Genomic DNA, 22,101 nt, shown 5'->3' on the forward strand with positions numbered 1-22,101 from the left:
AACTGGGGGGACTCCAGAGGATAGAAGTTTTCCCTTCCAGGAAGGGTTTAAACAGAGGCTGGCTGACCACAAATCAGGAAAGCTGTAGAGGAGTTTCCTATGTCCAATGGGAGGTTATACAAGCTGGTCTTGAAGGCCCCTTTATATTAAAAGCCTATGGATATTCTGGTCTGAACATTTTCACTATCTTTTCCTTTTTTCCTAGAGTAAAAAAAAAAAAAAAAAAACCTTTAAAAATTAAAAAAAAATTTTTTTTTATTATAGCTAAAAAATACCACTGCTAAATCTGTTAATCTATTAAACCCCAAGCTATCATCTCAAATGACTACATTTACACAGCACTTTTATTTAAAAGGTACATCTTTTTTTCTTCTCTTTTAAAAATGAATATAGAAATACGTTTAAAAAAATAATAAATGAACATAACCAGTTAGAGTCTCCCCTTCTCTATTCCTGGGAAGAAATTAATCCAATCCAACAAATATTTAGCAAGAATTTACTACTATATTACATTGTGTTTTTCCCCAGGGCAAAAAAAAAGGCCAAAGAGAGAGAGAGAGAGAGAGAGAGAGAATAAAGAAAGAGAGAAAAAGAAAAGAAAATACTTCTTACCCTGAAGGAACTGTTATTCTTACATGAAAACAGTTAAATATATACATGATAAATTAAGGTAGAAAAAAGATCATTAACAGCAAGAGGGACAGGAAAAACTGTCCATAGGAGGTGGCATATGAATGTAGTCTACCTATATCCTTATTTTCCCCCTGCAAATACATAAACTGAGGAACAAAAGGAACAAAATTGTAACCCCAGTGTCCCCAAATACTCAGATCTACAAAATCTATGAAAATGTATATGTTCATATAAACAATGTAGCTGTTTAGGTAAATGATTGCCTGATTTTTCAGGTTAGAAAAATTGGACAGATAAAGGTTTTGCATCATTACTGAAATTGTACCACTGTAGAGGAAAATTCTGGGACACCAAGCTCTCCTCTCCAACCCCCTGCATCTTTCCCAGGCCACATTGCCTTCGTGTAACTCATTGTAAAGGGTCAGCCATGATGATTTACAGTCACTGAACATCCCCCTCCTCTGTTCTCTTTTCCTTCCTCTTTACCACCACCTCTTGAGGCACACATGGCTGGCTGTTCAGGATTAACTTTGTCTGAGATCCTGCCAGCTGCTCTCCATCTCCAGTGGAAACAAAAGAGAAATCGGCAAAATGCAGCAAGAGAGGTTTCAGGGTGGCTACCGGCAGAATTTATCTCAGCAGTAAGGCTTGTTAAACCTTAGAAAGGGATACATGAAGAGCTAGAGTCCTCTCCTTCTCTGGAAATTTAAAAAAAATATTTAGATCCTTTTCTTTTGGGGATGGTTTAAACAGAATCCTGCCTGAAATCAGAAATGAACTCTGTCAAGATCTCTGCAGTCATTTCATTTTCAGCCTTTGCTTTCTGTAGTGTACGTTATCACTGGGCTAAAAAAAAAAGGCAGGTTTTGTTTTGTTTTTTTAAATATGGAGGAACCCATCTTCAGGTTTCTATTATGGAATTTTAGCAACGATCTATTGTGTACAAGGAATAACGTCAATCAGGCACCGAGGGTCAGACAAAGCTTATAAGGCAGAATGCCTGCCTTCTCTGCAAGTCTAGTGTGGATTTGCCAGCAAAATAGAGAAAATTCAGGCACCTCCCTTTTTTCTTCTTTCTTAGGAGTATTTGTGAGAATTCAGAAATTATATACAAGAAGCTCTGAGGGTGTTTACAAAAGAAGGCACTTCATACATTTGAGAAGCTTATGAGAACAGGCTCAAAGCAAAACCTTTAAAAAAAAATTAGTAAAATGCCCCCAAACCTCCGAGAGATTCTTCCAATTTGAGCCACAGCATCTGGGTTTACTGGAAGATCAATATGATCCCTTCCAGCTTAAAATGTCTGGTTGTCTGACCTGTATCAGAGTTATCAGAATTGAGCAGATATTTCTCTTTCATCACTAAATTCTAGTTTTACAGACTTATTGATTTCCTCAGTGGCTCTTTCCTAATTTCTTATATCATAAAAATGGTGTGTTTTGTGGACATATATTGCACTCTAATAATTTTTACCTCCTTTGCCATTAGTGCTACTACTGCTGCTTTTTCTGAGATTTCTGTTATGTCTTAATGCTGATTTTTCCAAAGATGCCAGCTTATGGAAGTCGTTACTGTGTTTGATAAAGCAAGGGTGGGGTTTAATGTTTCACAGATATGGTGGAATCTTTCCAACATTGCAAAATTGTAGTAAGTAGATGGAGATTTATTCTATTTTCCCAAAAGGATTGTTGATATGACACCCAACCTGAAGGGCAGCTGTGAACACAGACAACCAAGTTTGCCACTGCCCTCAAATTATCTCGTAGATTGGAAGAAAGTCAGCAAAACCTGTTTTATGAGCTTGTAAATGCCATTAAACCTGTTGCCTTTTAACATTCCAAAACCACTCTCCAAGTTGACATAACTGAAGTGAAAGTAACAATGACGACAACCACAACAACACAAAGGGGGGAGGCCGTAGATGAAATAATTTTAATCCCTCCCCTTTTGGGGGGTGTGTGTGTTAATAATATTACTCTGTGGTTTAAATTGAATGAAATAATTAAAAAGAGAAGGGAAGAAGAGATAGTTTGACTTTTTAAAGCTAAAGCAAGTTCTTAATTTGAATTAAATTAAATTAAATTGGAGGCGAAGTCTTACCAATGGCAAGGCTTGGAACCTAATAACAAAATCAATTGGAAAATAATAGTTTATATTCTCAATGGTATCAGCCAAATGCAAAACCAAGATAGAAATAGGAACCTGTTTATTGGGTTTGGAAATTGGTGGTGGAGGTTGGATTTTGAGCTCCACAAGGAGGCATATAAAGTTGCAGATTTGGGGGCTGTAAATACATATATTTATCTTCAATACTCATATTTGAAAATAGTATTTGTTTACCTACTTGCAGTAACCCTGATAGAAAAATATTGGGATTGGGGGGAACAGGCAGCTCAAATCTTGAAACAAAATCCAGACAATTTCTTTTTTTATAAAAGCTTTTTAAGCAGATGGCTCTCCTTGCTTTTAAAAATGTTAAAGTCTTAACTCAGTTTTCTATCACACACTCACTTTTCTTTTGCTTCATAATGAATCAGTTCAGAAAAGAAATTATTTAGGTGACTGTGGCTAACTAAAGGCAGAGCAAAATAATACTTTTTCTACTCTAAGAGAATGATTCTTTACCAGAATAGGAACAAGCAGGAGCTAATGCTTGAGTAAGAAAACATTCTTCTTTTACAGCCACTCAAATCTTAATTTGTGGTCAGCCCTGAAGCGATTTTACAATTTGTTTCCCCTCCTCCCTACATCATATAAAAGAGGGCTCCTAATGTATGGAACATAGCCGTCTTTCAGGAGCTCAGCTTTCCCACCATACTGAAAAAGAAGTAAGGATGATCCACTCAGCAATAGCAATAAAACCCTTATCTCTAAGCCTTTGCTTTTCCAAGGACTTCATCTCAGGTAATGTTGTCCATTGGGAGTAAAAAACCAAATTAATTACTTGCCCACCATAGAAATAAATAAAAGGGCAACAGAACAACCTAATACCAGTGAGGTTTCTGCTGACTGCTCCACATTCAGGAGATAAGAGTGTGCATTTGGAAAAGTTATAACTGTAAGTAGAATTATATATATATTTAAAAATCCATGCTTCTGAAATGTGAAATCCTGTAAGATTTATAAAACTATCTATGCATAACCACTAAAGAATGTTAGTTTTTTGAAGAGATTAAGGCAAGAAAAACAAGGTGTTAAATGGAAAACCAAAGATTTTTTTCATATTATCTAAATCCAAGCATTATCAATGTCCATTAGGACATTGTAGCCCAGTAGTCACACAAACGATGCCAGTTTTCATCTCCCAAGCTGAGAATATGGAACTTTAGAAATACCTCCCTCAAATATTAAGTGGGTTACAAGAGTCTTGGGGGAGTTTAAGGCTTACCCTGCTTGTTTTAACCTGCACCTGCAGAACATGGAAACAAGTTCCATCTTGCTGGCCCACCTTGCAAAGCTCCCCAAAGGTTTCTCAACAGCAGACTGTGTGTATACAGTTATGAATGTCCTACTGCACAGACTTACGGGTCTGCTGCTGCATTCCATACGTGTCAAAAGAACTGCTCTTGATTGGCAAAATCCCTGGGAAAAAAAAAGGAAAGAGAGTCAAGTTACTTTTAACCCTTTTGTCCCCTTCAGAAGATCAGAAACTCATGACATTTAATGAATTTTTTTTACTACTTAAATACATTTTAAATATTACCCTGTCATAATATATTTATTCTGTCCTGGTTTATTTTAATTTAAGAAGAAAAAAATCTGTAGCTTTGAGTTTTTATTAATATATGTTAATGTAATTGTATTTTTCTCTAATTTTTTGGGGGGGAGGTTTCTGTCCTTGTTTGGTGGTTGTGCAGACTGGTGGTTGTGCAGACAATTGATACATGAAGGCATTTTAAAAGACTCATTAAAAAAGAGATACTTAAACTGTAAGTATCAGCTCCAAGAAAGAAAAAAAAAAATCAATCATTTTCCAAAACTAAAGCAACTCTTGGAGGCATTATCCCTGTCCTGGAAGGGCTCTACTTCAGCATAGCATACTTCATGTTGACATATAAGCAGAAACTTTATCTTAGTTCTGATGCAACAAAATTGATGTTTCTCCTTGGCCTTCGTGACCCCTGTGCTTTTGTTGGTGTGCATTCTGGGGGCTGGGCTTTTCACAGTAGGATCAGAGTACTCATGCTAAACAGCCCTACAGTCAGATCTGGGAGCCTGGATATTTGGAGGGAGACAAAGAAGAGCAACATTGTCTTGCCAAAATGATCATATCCAATTCTAACTGGAGACATCTACTGCTCACACTTATAAATGGGATGCCTGGATTTCTAGACTTGATTGTTTTCCTTCCAGAGCAGATTACATGGCAGAAAAGTGTTCTCCTCAGATAAAATGAGGAAAGAATGTCACCACAAAGAAAATTAGTACTATCAGGATTGACTCCAACTCCCTTTCCCCCTAAATCCACAAAAAGTTAAAGAATAAAATTGGCTGTGTCTAAACTGGGTAAATCAATGTCCAGTAGACTATATATTTCCTGAGAGTAGAGACTGTTTCATTTTTACCTTGCTCATAGTTAGCATGATGCCTTGCAATATAGTGGGTGCTTATTAAGTTTTTGTTGTACTGTATTGTACTGAATTAAGCAAAGGAAAATGCAGATTTTTTCTAAAGAAACAGAATGTAAACTCCTTCAGAACAGGATTTTTCTTTTCTGATTTTGCTTTTGTATCCCTAGCATCTAGTTCAGAGTCAGGAATGTAAATAAGAGGTGTTAGCTTGATTTTATCTTGGTATTATCATACTATGGTGCTATGTAGGAGTTTTAGTATTATTACTAAAATATCACCTTCTTCTTATTTTTAAAATAAAGTCTTACATTACTATTAAGCGTACTACTTCAGACAGGGCCTAACAATGAGATGAACCAAATCAGTTCCAACAGAGCCGTAATGAACTGAACCAGCTACACCCAGGGAAAAAACTCTGGGAGATGACTATGAATCACTACATAGAATTCCCAATCCCAATCCACCTGCATTTTTGATTTCCTTCACAGGCTAATAGTACACTATTTCAAAGTCCGACTCTTTTTATACAGCAAAATAACTGTTTAGACATGTATACATATATTGTATTTAACTTCTTCTTTAACATATTTAACATGTATTGGTCAACCTGCCATCTGGGGAAAGGGGTGGGGGGAAGGAGGGAAAAAGTTGGAATAAAAGGATTTGCAACTGTCAATGCTGAAAAATTACCTATGTATATATCTTGTAAATAAAAAGCTATAATAATAATAATAAAAATAAAAGAATACTACTTCAGGCCCATGAGCAATTGTGAATTAGCTATCTTTTTTTTTTTTTTTTTTCAGATCAGTTCTTAGAATTATCAAGTCAGGCAAAGGAATATGTCAGGCTGAAATTTTCTATTTAAATGGGCTTAAATGCTCTTAACTTGTTTGCAAACTTGAAAGATTTCTCTCTCAAGAACATGAGCTACAAAAACCACCTACTCAAGTGTACCACTATTCTTCTGCTCTCCCTCCTCCCAAGATGGACTTTCTCACCTGGATAAGATGCTAATTACAAGAAAATAAACTGACCAGAAATAAAAGAAGTGAAAGTAATGAAATGAATGCTGATGTATCCAGTGAGTAAGAGGGGAAATAGGAAGGACATAAAAACCAGCCCTCTATCTATGGATCCCTTGAAAGTGTTCAGGCATTACTACATTATTAAGAAACTTTGGTTTATATAGAACATCATGTCTTCTCCAGGCTGCCTCAAAGAAGAGACTGAAGAAATTGCTTTTTGTTTATAAATCATGAAATAGGATTTCTGTAAAAGTGCATCCCTCGAACCTCTTTAAAACAACTGTATCATGGATTTCTTTGGGGTTTCATGAAATAGATATTTTTCAAGGCAGGGCAATAAGGGGAAGAGAATTACCCACAAAATAACTATCTGAAGGTTAAATAGTAGAATAGTGATGTGCTAACCAGGCACCTTTGATCCTGAATCTAGCTACTATTTTAGTGGATTGCAGGTTCTTATTGTTCTTTTCAGTGGGATTTCATGCTTGGATTGCAGTCTCATTAGTTAATACATTCCCCCACCCCCACCCAGGGTCCTCACCCCACCCCTCCCTTTCTCTCTCTTGGCAAGAAAGCTGATGGATAAGTGAGTAACCAAGAAACATCTTGGAACTTCCTCTTCTCCCCTGGCTGCTGACTCCTCTCTCCCCTCCAATAAGTTTCTAATAAATAACCATCTGCTTACTGCCTTCTACTGACTGCCTGGGAAAACCTTACTATAGTTGCCTAGTTTCTAAGGTCTGCAAATATGTAAACATCAGTTTCCAAAGAGACTTTTGCTTCCATGCTTCTATCCTGTTTCCCTTGATGCTAATAACTGATGATTGAGAAATGTAATGATTCACAGGAGTTAAACAGTCCACACTGAGAACACCACTGCCACAAAAGAAGCCTGTTTCATCTTTCTCTGGGTCTGAATGGCTGAATACAAAGTTTAGGGTATCAGACTGGAAAAATTAAATTCAGGGTAGAATAATTGAATAATATTAATTAAAAATCCTCCCCTAATGAGTACAGTTCATTAAAGATATTGAGCAAAAATATGGTTGGCAAACTTCCTGGAGTGGAGATATCATTGTTCATAATACTAAAATTGTAGACTTTGGTTTGCCAAGATCTATTTGGGGATCTTTTGACAGCTGGGATTTTGTGCACTATTGGAAAATACTTCTGCATGTTTTCTCTTCTACTTATTATTCTGGGTTTCCAAAGTTGAAGCTTAAATCCCAAAATATACTCATTCATACAGTTTTTAATCTTCCTCCGTGTTTGTATTTCCTACAGTAGTTTCTTCAACTACTTTATATGTGATCTTGAGCACTGGACATAAACTTGACTTGTTTTAAGGAATCAAAAAAGGGAACAATCTTACTGGGATGTTGTGAAATGGATAAAGTTTAACCTGATAACTTACAAAGTTCAAAACCATTTCAGAATCTCTAGAACTGGATTGAATTCTGTAAAACAAGGGTTTTGTCTGGGATTATGACTTTTTCTTCTTCTAAAAAGTTATTTCACTAATGAGCTGTTTTTTTTAAAGAGCTACTCAGACTTTTATTTTATCCATAAGACATAGTGCGTTTATTGATTTTACGAGTTACAGAAGACAAAACTGACAAACAGCAAAAGAAAATTGTACAGAAAGCAAAAGTTAACACAAACTGACTTTTTTTTTAAAGCACATAATAGATCGTAACATTATTACAAACAGACTTCTGGAGAAATTTCCCCTGTAATTTTGAATGGATAGCCTCATAGCTTCTCTTGGGAAATGATCCTTGTGTCAATTCTTCTCTAGACAAAAATGTTTCCAAACCAGGACACATACACTACTCTCTCTTCATAGATTAGTGTTCAACTACATTGTAGTTCCAGCACAATCCTACTTTACTGGAGAGGAAATAGGCTGAAATTCTGTTAAAAGAAAAAAGTGTCAATGAAAGTTGTTCAATTCTTACCAATAATTTTCTGTTTAAAAGACATTTTAAACCTTTAAAAGGGTGGGATTTTTTTTTAAGAGTAATAATCATTTCCAACAATTATCCTTCCCACCCCCATTAACCCTTTGTATTTTACACCTTAAACTATATTCTTTTCTTTAGTTGAAGATCTGGAGAGGAATCTCTGCTTTGTACTCTCTAGAGTTAAATCTGCCCACACCACACTTACACTCTTTCATGACTTCAGTTAAATGGTACTACTTCCCTCCTGGTGGCCACCAATCTCTCAGAGAGGCTCAATTTCCCTTTTATTTGGGCAATTTCAATAGAACTGTTGTCATATTAATGTTGGTCTGCTCCCCTGAATTTTTGAGTAATTTTTTTTTAATTATTCAATTTTACTAAAATTAACTCTGTAACCACAGGAAAGGAGAGAAAAGAGAAGAGGGAGGAACCGAAACAAATAGGTTTCTCAGCACAGTTCAGATGTCCTCAAATTTAAAAAAAAAAAAAATATGACCCGGAGCTCCCAAACCTGGGGAGGTCAAAGATGGACATAAGCATGAAAAAGAAGAGACTACTGGACTCCTGCTGTCTGTAGCATGGCGTTAACTGACGACTACTGGAATAGACTGGGACATGAGAGAAAAAAAAAGAAAAATCGAAGGTGGTCTCCTCAGGCTCCTGGCACGAAAGGGTCAACCGAGCAGGCGGCGGCTGTGCGTATTGCAGAGCTTTCCTATACGTACCATCACTTATTTCTGCTCCTTCTCCCACACCCCACCCTCCGTTTGGGGATAGGGCGAGGGGTTGGCGGAAAGGGCGGAGACTGCTAAACAATAAAGCGTCAGGAGCAAGGGAAAGGGAGACGAAGGGAGCCATGAGAAAAGACTAGAGAGCGAAGGGTTATTTTCGCGCCACCGAAGATTCTGTTGCTGGGGTCGCCTCGGAGACCAATGAATGGAGAGCTGGAAGCAGATCAGGCCGGTTGCTGGTGCGGACGCCGGCAGGCTGCGGGCTCTGATTGGCTCCGTGCCTCCGCCAACTGGAAACGAGAGCCCCCCCTTTCCCCCGCCCCTCTCCCCCTCCCCGCCTCGGATGTGAAGGAGGGAGGGGTGAGCTGAGGAGGGAGGCGGCGGATCTTCGCGATCCAGCCTCCCTAGTCCCCGGACGCCTGCCGGAGCCCACGGTTCCTCCCCCTCGGGCGCGCTACGCTGCTCTGCCCCTCGGAGTCCGGCCGCGAGCTTAGCAGACTCGCGTCTCGCTCCCCTGCCTTCCTGCTCCCGTGCGCATTCTCCCTGGCGCGGCTCGCGCCCTTCGGTGCTGCGGCTCCTTCCCCGAGCGCTGCGGCTCCTTCCCCGGGCGCTGCGGCTCCTTCCCCGGGCGCTGCGGCCGCTTCCCCGGGCGCTGCGGCCGCTTCCCCGGGCGCTGCGGCTCCTTCCCCGGGCGCTGCGGCCCCTTCCCCTGGCGCTGCGGCCGCTTCCCCGGGCGCTGCGGCCGCTTCCCCGGGCGCTGCGGCTCCTTCCCCGGGCGCTGCAGCCGCAGCCGGCTCCCCGCTCTCAGAGCCGGGCGGGGCGAGGAGATGCGAGCCGGGCGCGCGCTAACGTGGTCAAACCCAGCTCGCCTGTCCCTCTACCTGCATGGGGCCGCCCCGTGGTGGGGGGGAGGCCCCCGGGTTAGGGCTGGGAGCCCGGGGAGCCGAGGTAAATGCATTCATTTTGGGGCAGCCGGGCCTCCACCCAAGGCCAAACCAAAGTTCATTCCTCACACCCTCGTTCACTCTCCCCGCCCCTTCCCGTCTCTCGCCTCGGACCCCCTCCCCGCACATCTAACCCAACCACTCTCCCGGAGGCCAGGGGAACGAGACTGGTATTGGGTGCAGAGGAGGCAGATCACCGGTGGTCCTGGGGGCAAAAGTACCGAGACTGACTGAGCCCGACCCGGGGGTTATGGGTTCAGGGGCAGACGCTAACGTTAAGGGTGGTGGCAGGGAAGGGAAAGGTTTATTTTATTTTTTTTTGGGGGGGGGGGGAGAAGATTCCCGGGCCAGACTGGCGAGAAGACAGCAGGGGAGTGGGGGGAAAGCTTCCCTCCCCAGTGACTGTTTCGCAGATCCAGCTCTGTTTGGGTGACAGCCAGGGAAGAAGGAAACCACCCCATCTTCTTTCTCATCTCCTTCTTTCTGAGCTCCATCTTTGAAAGCAAACAAAATAGGTGAAGATCGATTCCAGGGAGTAGGTGGGCAGAGCCCACTAATTCTCTAGCGAACACCAACTTTAAGCAGATCAGCGTCCAGGAGAATTGGTTTAAAGGAGCAAAAAGTGGTTGGGTTTTTGTTTGTTTGTTTATTTGTTTGTTTGTTTTAGCAGTGGTTCTCAAACTTTTGTTTTCAGTATTTTTATCCTATTAAAAATTATTGAGAAGCTCGCCAAAGCATTTTTGTTTATCTGGGTTATATTTATAAACATTTACCTATTGGAAATAAAAACTATTTTTTGAATTTGTAGACCCTCTAAAAGGGTTTCAGAGATTCCCAGGATTCTCTAGACCATACTTTGAGAACCACTGTTTTAGAGGATATTACTTAGCTTGTGCAAGGTACATCTGTGTAAGTGCCCACTCTAGATAGAGCCAGATCCATAAGTGTGTCTGTTTGCTTTAAGGTAGGTAGTGAGGGTTGTAGGAGGGATAGGGACGAGGTTTACTTCTTTTCTCCCTTTATATATATGTGTATGTGTGTGTGTGTGTGTGTGTGTGTATGTGTGTGTGTGTATGTGTGTATGTGTGTGTATGTGTGTATGTGTGTGTATGTGTGTGTGTGTATGTGTGTATGTGTGTAACATACATATATGTATACATAAATATATAACCTGTGAATATCATGATATATTTTTTCTTTTCTGTCACAAAGCCCCTTAAAAACAATTTTATTAACCCCACACATACACACCCCACCCCAGATAAGACTTCTTTAAAAAGTTGAGGAGGCTAGCCTTAGAAGGAATACAGGTTGTAATTGAAGGAGCAAAAAAGAAACCTCCCCCCGGCCTCCAATCCTACTCCATTTGAGAGTAAATGCAAATGTTTCTCGGCATCATCGTTGGAGTGGGGAAGATTGCTAGAAATGTCTGTTTGTAAACTACAAGAAAGAAGCCCTGGCTTAAAAAAAAAATAAAACAGTAAAAGTCCTTAAAACTTTAAAAAAAATGCTACTGGAAATTTGTGATTTTTTTTTTAAATTATTGAGGATGAATATTTTCAACGAAGGAAAAGTATCTTCTAAAGCCTGAAGAGCAGTTAGTTTGTCTGTCCCCTGTATTTAGATATCTCCGTGTCCCCCTCAGACACCTAGAGAAAAGTGTTAATATAAAGATTTGAAAGATTTGTAATGAAAGGAATTTCCTTCTATGAAGTATCTGGAGATGATATATTACACTAAGGTCCATTGGGTCAGACACTGCATCAAAATTTTGTGTGCAGGGCTCCCTGATCTTTCTGATCTTCCTTTCTTTTCTTTTTCTTTTTTTTTTCCTTTCTTTTCTTCTTTTTTTTTCCTTTCTTTTCTTTTTTTTTTCCTTTTTCTTTCTTTTTTTTTTTTTGTCATTCATACAAATCATTAGGTGAAATTATTTTCTGAAAACTCCCTGGAAATCTGAAATCCCAGTTTTTCTATTATGTGTTAATAGTGATAAGACAAACCTTAGAGAGTTTTTTTTTCCCCCAAAGTTTTAAATAGCATAGCCTTACAAATAATTATGACTTTTAAGGCATTTGGAGAGTTTCCAGTTTCTTAATTTAAAAATAGTAAATCCCTGTCAGGACACCAGAAGGAAGCAGCCTCCTCAACTTACTTTGGACACAGCTTAAGGTGACCAAATATTTCTGAGTATATACCTTTTCTACCAAATGAAAAATAATTGCACAGAGAAATGGATGGAAGTATTATAGTTCAGCAATTAGTTTGTAAAAATTTAAATAAGTGGTGTATCAGAGCAAAAGACTATTTCTAAGAATGAGGAAAAATCCAACAGTTTTTTTCCCTCCCTTTGGGTTGTTTTGTTCACATAGAAAAAAAAATGTACTTACCCATTTGGTTAAAAAACAATCAAATTGATAATATCTATGCTATAGATCCGTGAAGAATGCAGCCCCAGTTCCTTTTGAGTGCTGTTTTGGTGCTTTTTTTTTTTCTTCCCCTCGACTCAACCAACAGCGTCTTCCAAGGGACTAAAATATCTCGCCCAATCCTTTGCTCAATGAAGATCCTTCAAGAAAAATATTAGGATCCAAAGATGTCAATGAGAGTCAGGAAAAAAAAATCCAAAAACAACTGAAAAGCATAAAAGAAATGTCAGTTCCTCAGGCTTTTTTTTTTTTTTCCTCCCTACAAAATGGAAGTTGTGATTACTGCAGTCTCCCATCTCCAAAACTCTGCTAAATTAAAAACTAAGGAAAAATCAAACTAGACTGAATATATGGCAGAAGTCAATCTGAATTGCAAAACAAAAAACAAAAAGAAAAAAACCCATTCACAAACAAAACAAAATACCACATCCCTATTGTTTGGTAGAAACTGAAGCTAGAAAAATGAGTTGCATTTTGAAAAGAAAAAAAAAAAAAAAGATGCCTCGGCCTATATAGACAACTTAATATCACTGTAAAGGCTACAAAATAACTGTTGCTTTTAAAAGGGGGGGCGGAGAAACTAATTTAAAATATCACTCTATATCTGATAATGATTTCTTTCCTCTCCCCTAGGTGCACTCGCATTCACAAACCCCGATCCCCGCCTTAAAGCCAACTGTTTTACTCGACCAGAAAAAATCCACCAAAATTAAAATTCATTTCTATTTTTCCAGATTAAATTTAAATTTTTCTATATTGATGCAAAAGGGGGGGGGAAACTGCCACCCCAGTTTTCTCCCTGTGAGGTAACAAAGCGATTCAAGATGTTTCCATTACCTTGTAAGCTGTATGTGAAATTTGATTCACGTTACTTTAAAAAAAAAAATCCTGTAAAATATTTTTTCACAGAATACCTATTTAAAAAAAAAATCTCCTTTTCAAAAATCTGTTTTGGGATAAATAAAACCTTTAAGGGGAGCCCCCAGAATTATTTAAGAAAACCGACTCGGCTTTTCTATACGAAATACAGCACAACCTTTCATTTCCGTATCCTTTCTTCATCTTCAGTCAACATTTTGTTTGCCCGGGAAGGCTCCACTGGCCCCAGACCCCACCCCCACAAACCCAGCATTGTCTCCTTTGCAAACGGGGGTAAATTACGAAGGGCCCCAGAAGCCCGATGGGGAACCTGCAAAAGCGAGGAGGGGGGGGCGGGCCCAAGACTTTCGATATTTCTCGGGTAATTACCACACGAGACGAGGGAAAAGAGGATTCAGAACCTCTTCTTTTAGGGTGAGTTCTAGCCCCTCCGTAAATCACTGGGGGTGGAGGGAAGAAAAGAGGTGGCCTTGGCCACCCTCTCCCTCCGCTGCCCCGGGCCCACCTTAGAAGCCACAGGAAGAGCTCGCTTCCCCGCCTGCAACGCCTGAGCCACTCGGCCCCGCCGCCCCGCCGCCGTCACCCTTCCCCTTTGTCCGTTGCCCCCCACCCCTCAAGCCCCAAGAGCTGGGCCCCCGAAAGGCCCAGCAGCTGAGCATTCAGCAAAAGAAAGCCAGAAACGTTACCATCTCGGGGCCCGGATTCAGCGCTGCAGAGAAACTCTCGGCCGCTTCCCTCTCCCTCCCACGGCGGCCCCCGGGAGCCCGCAGTTCTGGCCGGCTGCCTCCCACCTGAAGCCCCCAGGCTTTTCGGTGCTTCGCAACCAATGGCAAGGCAGAGCCAGGAGAGCCTCCAAAAATCGAAATGGGAGGTGGACGTGGTGCTGTTCCGAAAAAGGCCCCTTCTGGTGCCTAGCAGAAGCCCCCTCCTCCGGCGGCCAATCGGGCCCAGCAGGCCCGCGGCTACCGTACGGCACCTACTCCACCCTCTCCGACCACCCTCTAGCTCTCTAGTCCATCGACTCACCCACCCTGTGGACCCGAGCTTGGGCCGCGTTGGCCGAGAGGAGCCGAGCCCCGAAGACCCCTCAGATTAATGCTTTAGATGGGAGGGAAGAACGGAGCGAGCGAGCTGGGGAGCCAGGGAGGGGCGGGGGGAAGAGAGAGGGAGGGGGGCTGGCTTGTGCTGCCAATCTCCCACCGCCCCTTCCCCCCCTCTTCTTCCTCCTCTCTCCCCCTCCCAACTCCCCCCTCCTCGCTTTTTCTCCAATGGTAAACCCAGAAAACTTCCTCCCTGATTTGCAGGAGGTTACATTCACTGAAGCTGCAGCTCTGAAGGAGAGAGGAAAAGCCTAGTGATAAAGCTTTGGAGTGTGTGTGTGTGTGTGTGTGTGTGTGTGTGTGTGTGTGTTAGTAACACCAAGAAAATCACATTTTCCAATTTATCTTCCAGGGGAGACAAACTCAGGGCCTAGAGACCCTTGTCTCCTTCTTCAGAAAAAAAACCGGGGAAAAAATTCGCCTTTAGCTTCTCCCCATCCAACAACCCTCTTCTCTCCTCCCTAAACTTGAGCTGTTTCCCAAGCTGGTGCTGCTGCCACCGATTGCTCCGGGTATCTTTCCTTCGTCTCCTGCGTGACCCTCACCCAATCTCCTTTTCTCTGCTCCCCTATCCTCTCTCTCTGATTTTCCTTTACCCCTCTTTTCCAAAACCCCCCTTCCCCTTCCCATTCGCCCCCCCCCCTTTTTTGATTAAATCTCTCTAATTGAGGAGCTAGGATTCTTCACGTGAGACCGTTGATTTGTAGTTTGAACACGTGGCTCATTCAAATAGCCGGACTATCCAAGTGATTTTTTCCCCCCTCCTTCTCCTCCACCTCCTCCCTCTCCTCCTCTTCCCCCCCACCATCCCCCGTTCCCCCGCCTCCTCCTGCCTGTCTCCCTCTCCGTTTTTTTTTTTTTTTTTTTAATGGGGAGGCGGCGCCTCCACTCACGCAGTGTGACATTTTCACAGCCCGCTCGCTGCTGGCAAAGGGGTTTGGGGGGGGCAGAGACAAAAAGTAGTTTTTTTCTTTCTCCTCCTCCTCTTCTTCCTCCTCCTCTTCCTCCTCCTTCTCCTCCTCCTCCTCCTCCTTCTTCTCCTCCTCCTTCTCCTCCTCCTCCTCCTCCTTCTCCTCCTATTTCTTGCCGACCCCGCCATCCTCCCATCACAAAGCTGGTCCGCTTTGCTCTCGCACGTCAGCAGAGTGAGAAGTCCTTACTCTGGCCTTAGGGTTCCAGCGAAGCTATCTTTTCATCCCTGCCAGGGAACGAGAGAAGCCCGCTGACCCCCGGCTAGCCTTGCCCCTCTCCCTCCTTAGTGTTTCGTTGTTTGCTTTTGGTTATTCTCCTTATTATTATTATTATTATTTTTAAGCATCAGGCTTGTGGCGTAGCTTAGGTGTCAGGAGCTTTTAGAGCAGCAGACAGGAGCAAGGACAGACAACCGCTCCATCCGCTCGTTGCTGTACCTTGCTTTTAAATTCGATTTTACTTTTTTAAAAAAAATTCATTTCTCTTAATTAAAAAAAAAATGAACAAGCTGTACATCGGCAACCTGAGCGACAGCGTGAGCCCGGTCGATCTGGAAAGTATCTTTAACGACTCTAAGATCCCTTACACCGGCTCTTTCCTGGTGAAAGCGGGCTACGCGTTCGTGGACTGTCCCGACGAAAACTGGGCGATGAAGGCCATCGAAACCCTATCAGGTGGGTCCCCTAAGTCCGGGGTACGAGCCTATGGCTCCCTCGGCACTCCTGGGGGACGAACAAACCTGTTCGTCGCCGTGCGGCCACTAGCTTTCCCTTCATTTTCCAAGAGCCTAACTGCGTCAGGGCTCTGGTCCAGGGGATGAGACTCTCGGCTCGCTCGGGGAAAGCCCGCGGGGCGTCCACGGGGTTAGTTTGCAGGGATCGGGGAGAAGGACGGACAGCTAAGCCCCCCGTCCTGGCCGGGCGGGCTCCTCAAGCCCTGACGCTCTCCCTGAACCTGCCCCATTCCCACAACCTGTCGGGTGTCTCCCCTGGAAACCGGTGGAGACGCTGTCAGGTAACGTTTACGCAGTCCTTCCTCCGAGTGCGGAGGGAGAGGGCGGGGAACGCCAGGGCGGTGTAAGGGATAGAAGCCAAAGGGCAGATTTGGGGTCCGCTCCCCCCCCCGTGTCCGTTGCCTTCCTTCTCCCCTAGCGCTCGCCATCCCCATTTTTTCCTCTGCAGGTTGGTCGCTCCCCCTTCTCTAGGCGTGCGCAATCTCGGGACTCGAGCCCGCTGTTGGGGGGGGGATTAAGTGCCGCGGGAGGGGGGGGTGTTCTATTCGTTTTTTCGTTTTATTTATTTTTTCTTTTGTGCTAATTGAGCCCTATTTGCAGCAATAGCACCAGCAATAGCATCAGCACCAGTAGGAGGCGGGGTGGGTGGAGGGGGTACAGGGGCAAGACAGGACACTCGGGTGGGAAGTGACTGAAGACCCTCAGGTAGGGGACGGGGAGCGAGAGAGCCGGCAGAGAGCCGTGCAGCGCGGCACCGCCGACCCGGCTCGCCCGCTCCCTCTTCCCACCCTGACAGGCTCCGGGGACCGGGAACTGCGCTCGCTCCCGCTGGTTCAGCATCCCGGTCCCGCGCTCTGGCAGCAGAGGAGAGGGGACCCTTTTATTTAGACTCCTCCCCGGGCACGGCCAACAATCTGGGGCAGGTGGGTTTCTGGCCGCTGTCCGGGGCGCCGGGGTCTTAAGACGTAGCGCGCGCCTTCTCCATCTCCTCCTCCCCCCACTCCCAGGTTCCGGGGGCCGCGGCATTTGGCTTTCATGCTGGTGTGCGGAAGAAGGGTGGGTGTGTGCGTGTGTGCGCGCGCGCGCGTGTGCATGCACGGCGGGGTCCGTCCGCCCGCCCGTCTGTGCGTGCGTGCGGTGGGTGGGGGTCCGCGCGCCCGCCCGCCCCCGCCCCCGCCCCCGCTGCCAGGCTGCGGCTCTGGCTCTGGCTCGCTGCTGCAGCTGCTGCAGCCACCGCCGCCGTCGCCGCCGCCGCCACCACCACCACCTTCTTCTCCGCCACCATCACCGACGAGCCTGGCTGGGGACGAGGCGCGGCCGCCCGGGCCCAGAAAGCGACCGGCCCTTTTTCTGGCGGCTAGAAGAGTGCCCGCACGCATCCTGGCTCGCTCCGGGGGGTTGCGGCGACGATGGCGCCGCGGCCCGATGGGTGGGGGGGCGCCCCGGGCTGCCCGAGGTAGGGGGCGAGGCCAGGCTGCTCTTAGAAACTGGCCCGAAAGCTGGGTTTCGGGGGCGGGAGGGGGGGGGGAAATGTAAGGAGGGGAAGATGAAAGGGGTATTAGGTGAGGAAGAGGGTGGGGGGAGAGGGTCCGACTAATTGGGGCGTCGTGGAGCCAAATTTCTGGGAAATTGGGGGTTTGGGGTTCTCCAGGGACTTAGCGCCCTGTCGCTCTCTTTAGGGGGGTGCCCATCCGTTTGGAAAAACGTAATCTGGGGTTTTTTAGATTCTCTTTTCTCCCCGTGACCCCACCTTTCTAATGATGTCTGTGGTCTTTGGGAACTACCTGAGGCAGTTTTTGTCGCAGAGCAAAGTGGGGGTTCTGTAACCCCCAGATTTTGGTCTGTAGATGACGGGGTTGGGATTATTCTACTGCGCCAGGGGTAGGGTGGGGGGGGGGGGACGAGAGAGTGGGAAACGTGCCCAGCATTTTAGCCGCGGAAGCTGTTCTTTCTGGGCGCTCTCCTCCCTCCTCCCCTCCCCGTGCCCCCGCCCCTGTGCCAGAGGAGTGAGAGATTAGGTTTGAGATTGGGGTGCAAGAGACCCCCCCATACTTAGGAGGTTTCCGAGTGGACCTCCTTAGTTTGCTTGCCAATTGCCAGTTTTTCCCTGCGGTTACTTGGGTGCAGCTTTAACTCGATTGGGAAGAGAAGGAAGGGGCGGGGGGCTGCAGACAGGCTACGTGGAACTGCGGCGGCGGCGGCCCTTAGGCGCGCAGCGCCCTCAAGCCCCCTTTTGCTCCCTTGTCTGTTTTCAGGTAAAGTGGAGGTGCACGGAAAACTCATCGAGGTGGAGCACTCGGTCCCGAAGAGGCAGAGGTAATTGTCTCTTTTTTTTCCCTCCTCCCTCTTCTTCCTCCTCTCTTCTCTTCCCCCTCCCCTGTCTACACCACTGCAGGAAAGGGGGGGGGGGGGGAGGAAAGCGGCCTCTCCACTGCGAAAACGGGCTGCCACGACGGCACCTTTGCCTACGGTCGGCAGAATTTCTTCGGCCTTGGGACCCCTCCAGCTGCCATTTCTTCCTCTTTCTCCCTTCCTCCCCCATTCCGTCCCTCTAAACCCGGGCTGCGGGCCAGACATTTGGGCTGAGGGTGGTGGCTAGAGGAGGGGAGGGGAGGAGAAGATCGAGTTCTCTTTGGGTTGGGCTCACCTCAGAACATGGGAACGGGATGGGACAGGCGGGGGGAGGGCTCGGAGCGGGGGAGCGGGAGAACTTCGAAATCCCCATTTCGGGAGGCTGGAGGGGGGCATTAGCAGGAAATGAGATGGGCTACTTTGCGTTACATAACGGACTGGCACGTGAGGGAGTGAGCGGCTCGTCGGCGGCGGCATCACAGCGGGGCAAGAGGAAGGAGAGAACCGTAAGTACATTGTCAACAGCCCCTCCCCGTGAAAATGGGGAAGGGTCTCGGCCAGCACCGATGTCGGAGCCCCCAGCCGCCGCCCGCCGTCGGCAGAGCTGCAAACGTGTGAGTAACCATCAATCTGATTCTCCCCCCCTCCCACACCACGCAATAAAAAAACACAACGCAGAGGTCTTTTTTTTTTTTTTCCACATTGACTTCCCCCCACACCCCAAGTTCTTCGAGCCCCAGATTCGAGCAGAGACTTAGCAAAGGAGGGAGGGAAGAGGGGGCAGGAAACGGGTAGGGCGGGCGCTCTGGCAGCCTGTCCAAAGGATGCGCAGGTCTGCCCGACGGCGCAACCAGCTCTGGCGCAGGCTGTCACTTGACAAAAAAAAAAAAAAAAAGCCTATGGAGTTGGGAGCAGCCTCCCCAGCCTGTGACGGCCGCGGCGCAGCCACACGCCCGCGAAGCTCCTGTTTCTGAGGCGATTTGCCTCCTCCCTGTGGCCCCTTAGCTGTCCTGCACCTCTTGGGCTGGAAGAAAAGGAGGGGCTGGGGCAATGGTGGGCTTGTAGAGACGGGGCAGGGAATGGCCGAGGCCGGGACCAGAAGATTTAACTTGAAAACCTGAGTCCCCTCAGTAGCTGATGGGAGGGGCAGCTTTAGGCACTGGGGGGGGACGGGGGACGGGGGCAATAAGTCGGGGAGAAATAAAATTGGGAGTGGAGAATGTGCCATCCAGAGCCAGCTAAGAAAAAGACGATCTTGGGGGTTTTCAGCCCCGCCACTGATGTTATCGAGGGGGAAAAAAAAAAAAAGGTTTCACAAAGTGTGCTTTTCCCCTCCATTTGCCAGTGCACCCAAAGCGTGGGCTCTCTGTATGTTGCACGCTGGCTCGTCTGTTTCAAATATCAGTATTTTTCTTTCATGTTCCTGTTCTGGAAAAAACCAAAAAGACATTACACGGAAAACCTAAAGGCACATTTAGGAATTTATCAGAGATTAAAAAAAAAAAAAAAAAAAAAAAAAAAAAAAAAAAAGACCTTTGTTCTGGTTATATAGAATATACTTGTATAGGAGTATATGATATGCTAAACTGTTAACCCTTCTCTAAGCCTCCAACTTAAAACACAAAGAACCTGGCCATCTCTGCACTTGTGGAATCGAGTCTGCCGACCCCTTTCTCCTCCCAAATATTAAGGCTGGGATGAACAACTTATTTTCTTTAAGGAGGGAACTCTTTTATGACACAAAATAATGGGAAATAATGTTTTTTTTTTTCTTTCAAGCTTTTCTGATTCAAGAAAAGAGCAAAGAAAAGTGGGTATAGAAAGTGCAGATAAAATAGGGTAGGTCTTAGTGAGTATAAAATCGAGGTACTTTTTAGGCATCAGTTCCCGTGTTCCCCCTCCTCAGAATTAGGGTTACAAAGTAACACTCATCTGTATTCCAACTCTAGCCCCTGAGCAGGAAAATTAAAATTTTGACATTTTGACATCCCCATCCCTCTACTAAGATACTTGAATTTTTGGGTCCACTTGAAAATATCTTGGGATCCATTTAGACTTTTCCTCTCTGCCCCCTGCCCAAGTCGCCAGCGCAGTGGAGATTCCTTTAGTTAAATCTTTGAATATGCAAAGCATCTCCACACGTCTGGCCTTTGAAAATTTAGGCTTGTTCATTTTTTAAGCCTAAGTGGAAGGTGAGAGCTTTTATTTTGCTCAGCTCCCCTTCAATCAAGAAGAATGGGTTTAGTTCCGCCTTCAAGGCCGCAATTGGGGAAATCGCTTCTTTTGCTAACCCCCCAATCCCCCCTCTCGCTGGACAGCACGAATTCTGCTTCTAAGAAGCTTAGCTCGGACCAGCCTGGGACCCGGCCCAGCGCGAATTTTACCCCGTCTCCTACGATAAAATTTTTTAAAAAGCTCTTTGCGCTACAGGAATATTATTTTAAGACTCCTGCCCCCTGGGCTCGGAGGATTTAGCCCCCTCCCCCTTCTCCGAGTTAGCCCGTGATCCTTCGCATCTTAATTCAGGTTTTTCTCAGGCCCACTAGTCTTTCTCCCGCTCCCCCCCGCCCCCACCCTAGCAGCTCCCGCCTTGACAAAGGTGGGGGTGGGGTGGGTGGCAAACGGTGCAAAGGCAAAGGAGGAGCTCCCCCACCCCCACGCCACTGCGGCAGCCTTCTGGTCCTGGGCCACGTTCGAAAGAGGGCATTTTTTGCTCGGACCCCCCCCTCCTCCCTCCCCCCCGCAGGCAGTTTCCATGGATCACTGGAGGTTCCACCGCTCTGCTCCCAGGGTCATCTGAGCTGGGGGGAGAGGAGAAAGGCGAAAATGCTGGCGAACGGGGTAATAATCTGTACCCGCCACACGTCTTGGGGAGGAAGGTTGTCACTTAGGGTTTAGGACCAGAGGCCAAACCCCCGCAGAGGGCACTGATATTTGGCAAGAACGAGGCCATTCTGTAGCTCCCGGCCCAGACTGGGAGGGGACGGCTTCCCCTAAAGGGAACCCACCTTTGCACAGATGACCTTTAGACTCCCGGGGAAAGGCAGGTTGGGAAGGGAGCGGCCCACACCGCTTCTGCAAGGGAGGGCAGGGGCCCGCCGCCAATTCCAAGTTGGGGAGCCCGGCCCGAGAGGCGGTTGGGTGGAACCGGCCAGCGGCCAGCTTGGCTCGGTCTCCCCCTCCCCTCCCCTCCCCTCCCCACCCCGAGAGTTGTGCTGCGGCAAATAGGTTGGAGGGATACGGGAAGGAGAGCTCCCAGCCGTAGTAGGTGGCCGAGCCCAACCACTGGGGGTTCTGCAGACTGCAGCAGTCTCCAAGGCAACGTGGCACGTCTGCCTCCAGCCGCTGTGAACTTGAGGAAGGTGCTAGCGAGACGCCTTCCGTCCTAGCTCGGGAAGACCCAATGGGCCATCTCCACCGGCTTCTTTATGGGGCCCCACTTCCCCCAGCCCCAGCTCACCCCTTGGAGGGATTAGTGTGAACGTGACTTTGTCTCTTTCCTAGCGGGAACAGGGCCGGTGGAACCAAAGCTCGGAGAACCAAAGCTAGACCCCCCCCCCCAATCCTTTCCTTTCCCTTCGGGGAGCAGAGAGGGGCCAGGATGAATATTAAAGTCTTGGCACCTTTGAGAGGCTCCCAGTTGAACAAGGTGGCTGGAGCAGCTGGAATGGGGGGGGGGGGGCAGTGTGCTGGCTACTGTGTGATTATGTAAATAGCAATGATGTCACTTGTTCCAGGGTCTTTGTGGCTGGGGAGGGGGATGGGAAC

The 22,101-nt window shown here is 46.2% G+C and overlaps 1 protein-coding gene across 9 annotated transcripts in view; it reads left to right on the forward strand.

Annotated features, from left to right (window-relative positions):
* The first annotated feature begins 15,346 nt into the window (after window positions 1-15,346).
* Window positions 15,347-22,101, forward strand: part of IGF2BP3 (insulin like growth factor 2 mRNA binding protein 3) — a 102,701-nt gene continuing 95,946 nt past the window's right edge. For 3 of the 9 annotated variants that reach the window (XM_031940613.1, XM_031940615.1, XM_031940616.1), the window contains exons 1-2: window positions 15,348-15,922; window positions 18,237-18,297. In XM_031940613.1, the coding sequence (XP_031796473.1) occupies window positions 15,748-15,922; window positions 18,237-18,297 (236 nt within the window). In that variant the 5' untranslated portion in view covers window positions 15,348-15,747. Of the gene's footprint in view, window positions 15,923-18,236; window positions 18,298-22,101 lie in introns of all 9 variants that reach the window. The other 6 variants (XM_031940617.1, XM_031940618.1, XM_023505251.2 and 3 more) reach the window with 4 other exon arrangements.

Source organism: Sarcophilus harrisii, chromosome 5 (genome assembly GCF_902635505.1).
Source record: "Sarcophilus harrisii chromosome 5, mSarHar1.11, whole genome shotgun sequence".
Taxonomy (NCBI): Eukaryota; Metazoa; Chordata; class Mammalia; order Dasyuromorphia; family Dasyuridae; genus Sarcophilus; species Sarcophilus harrisii.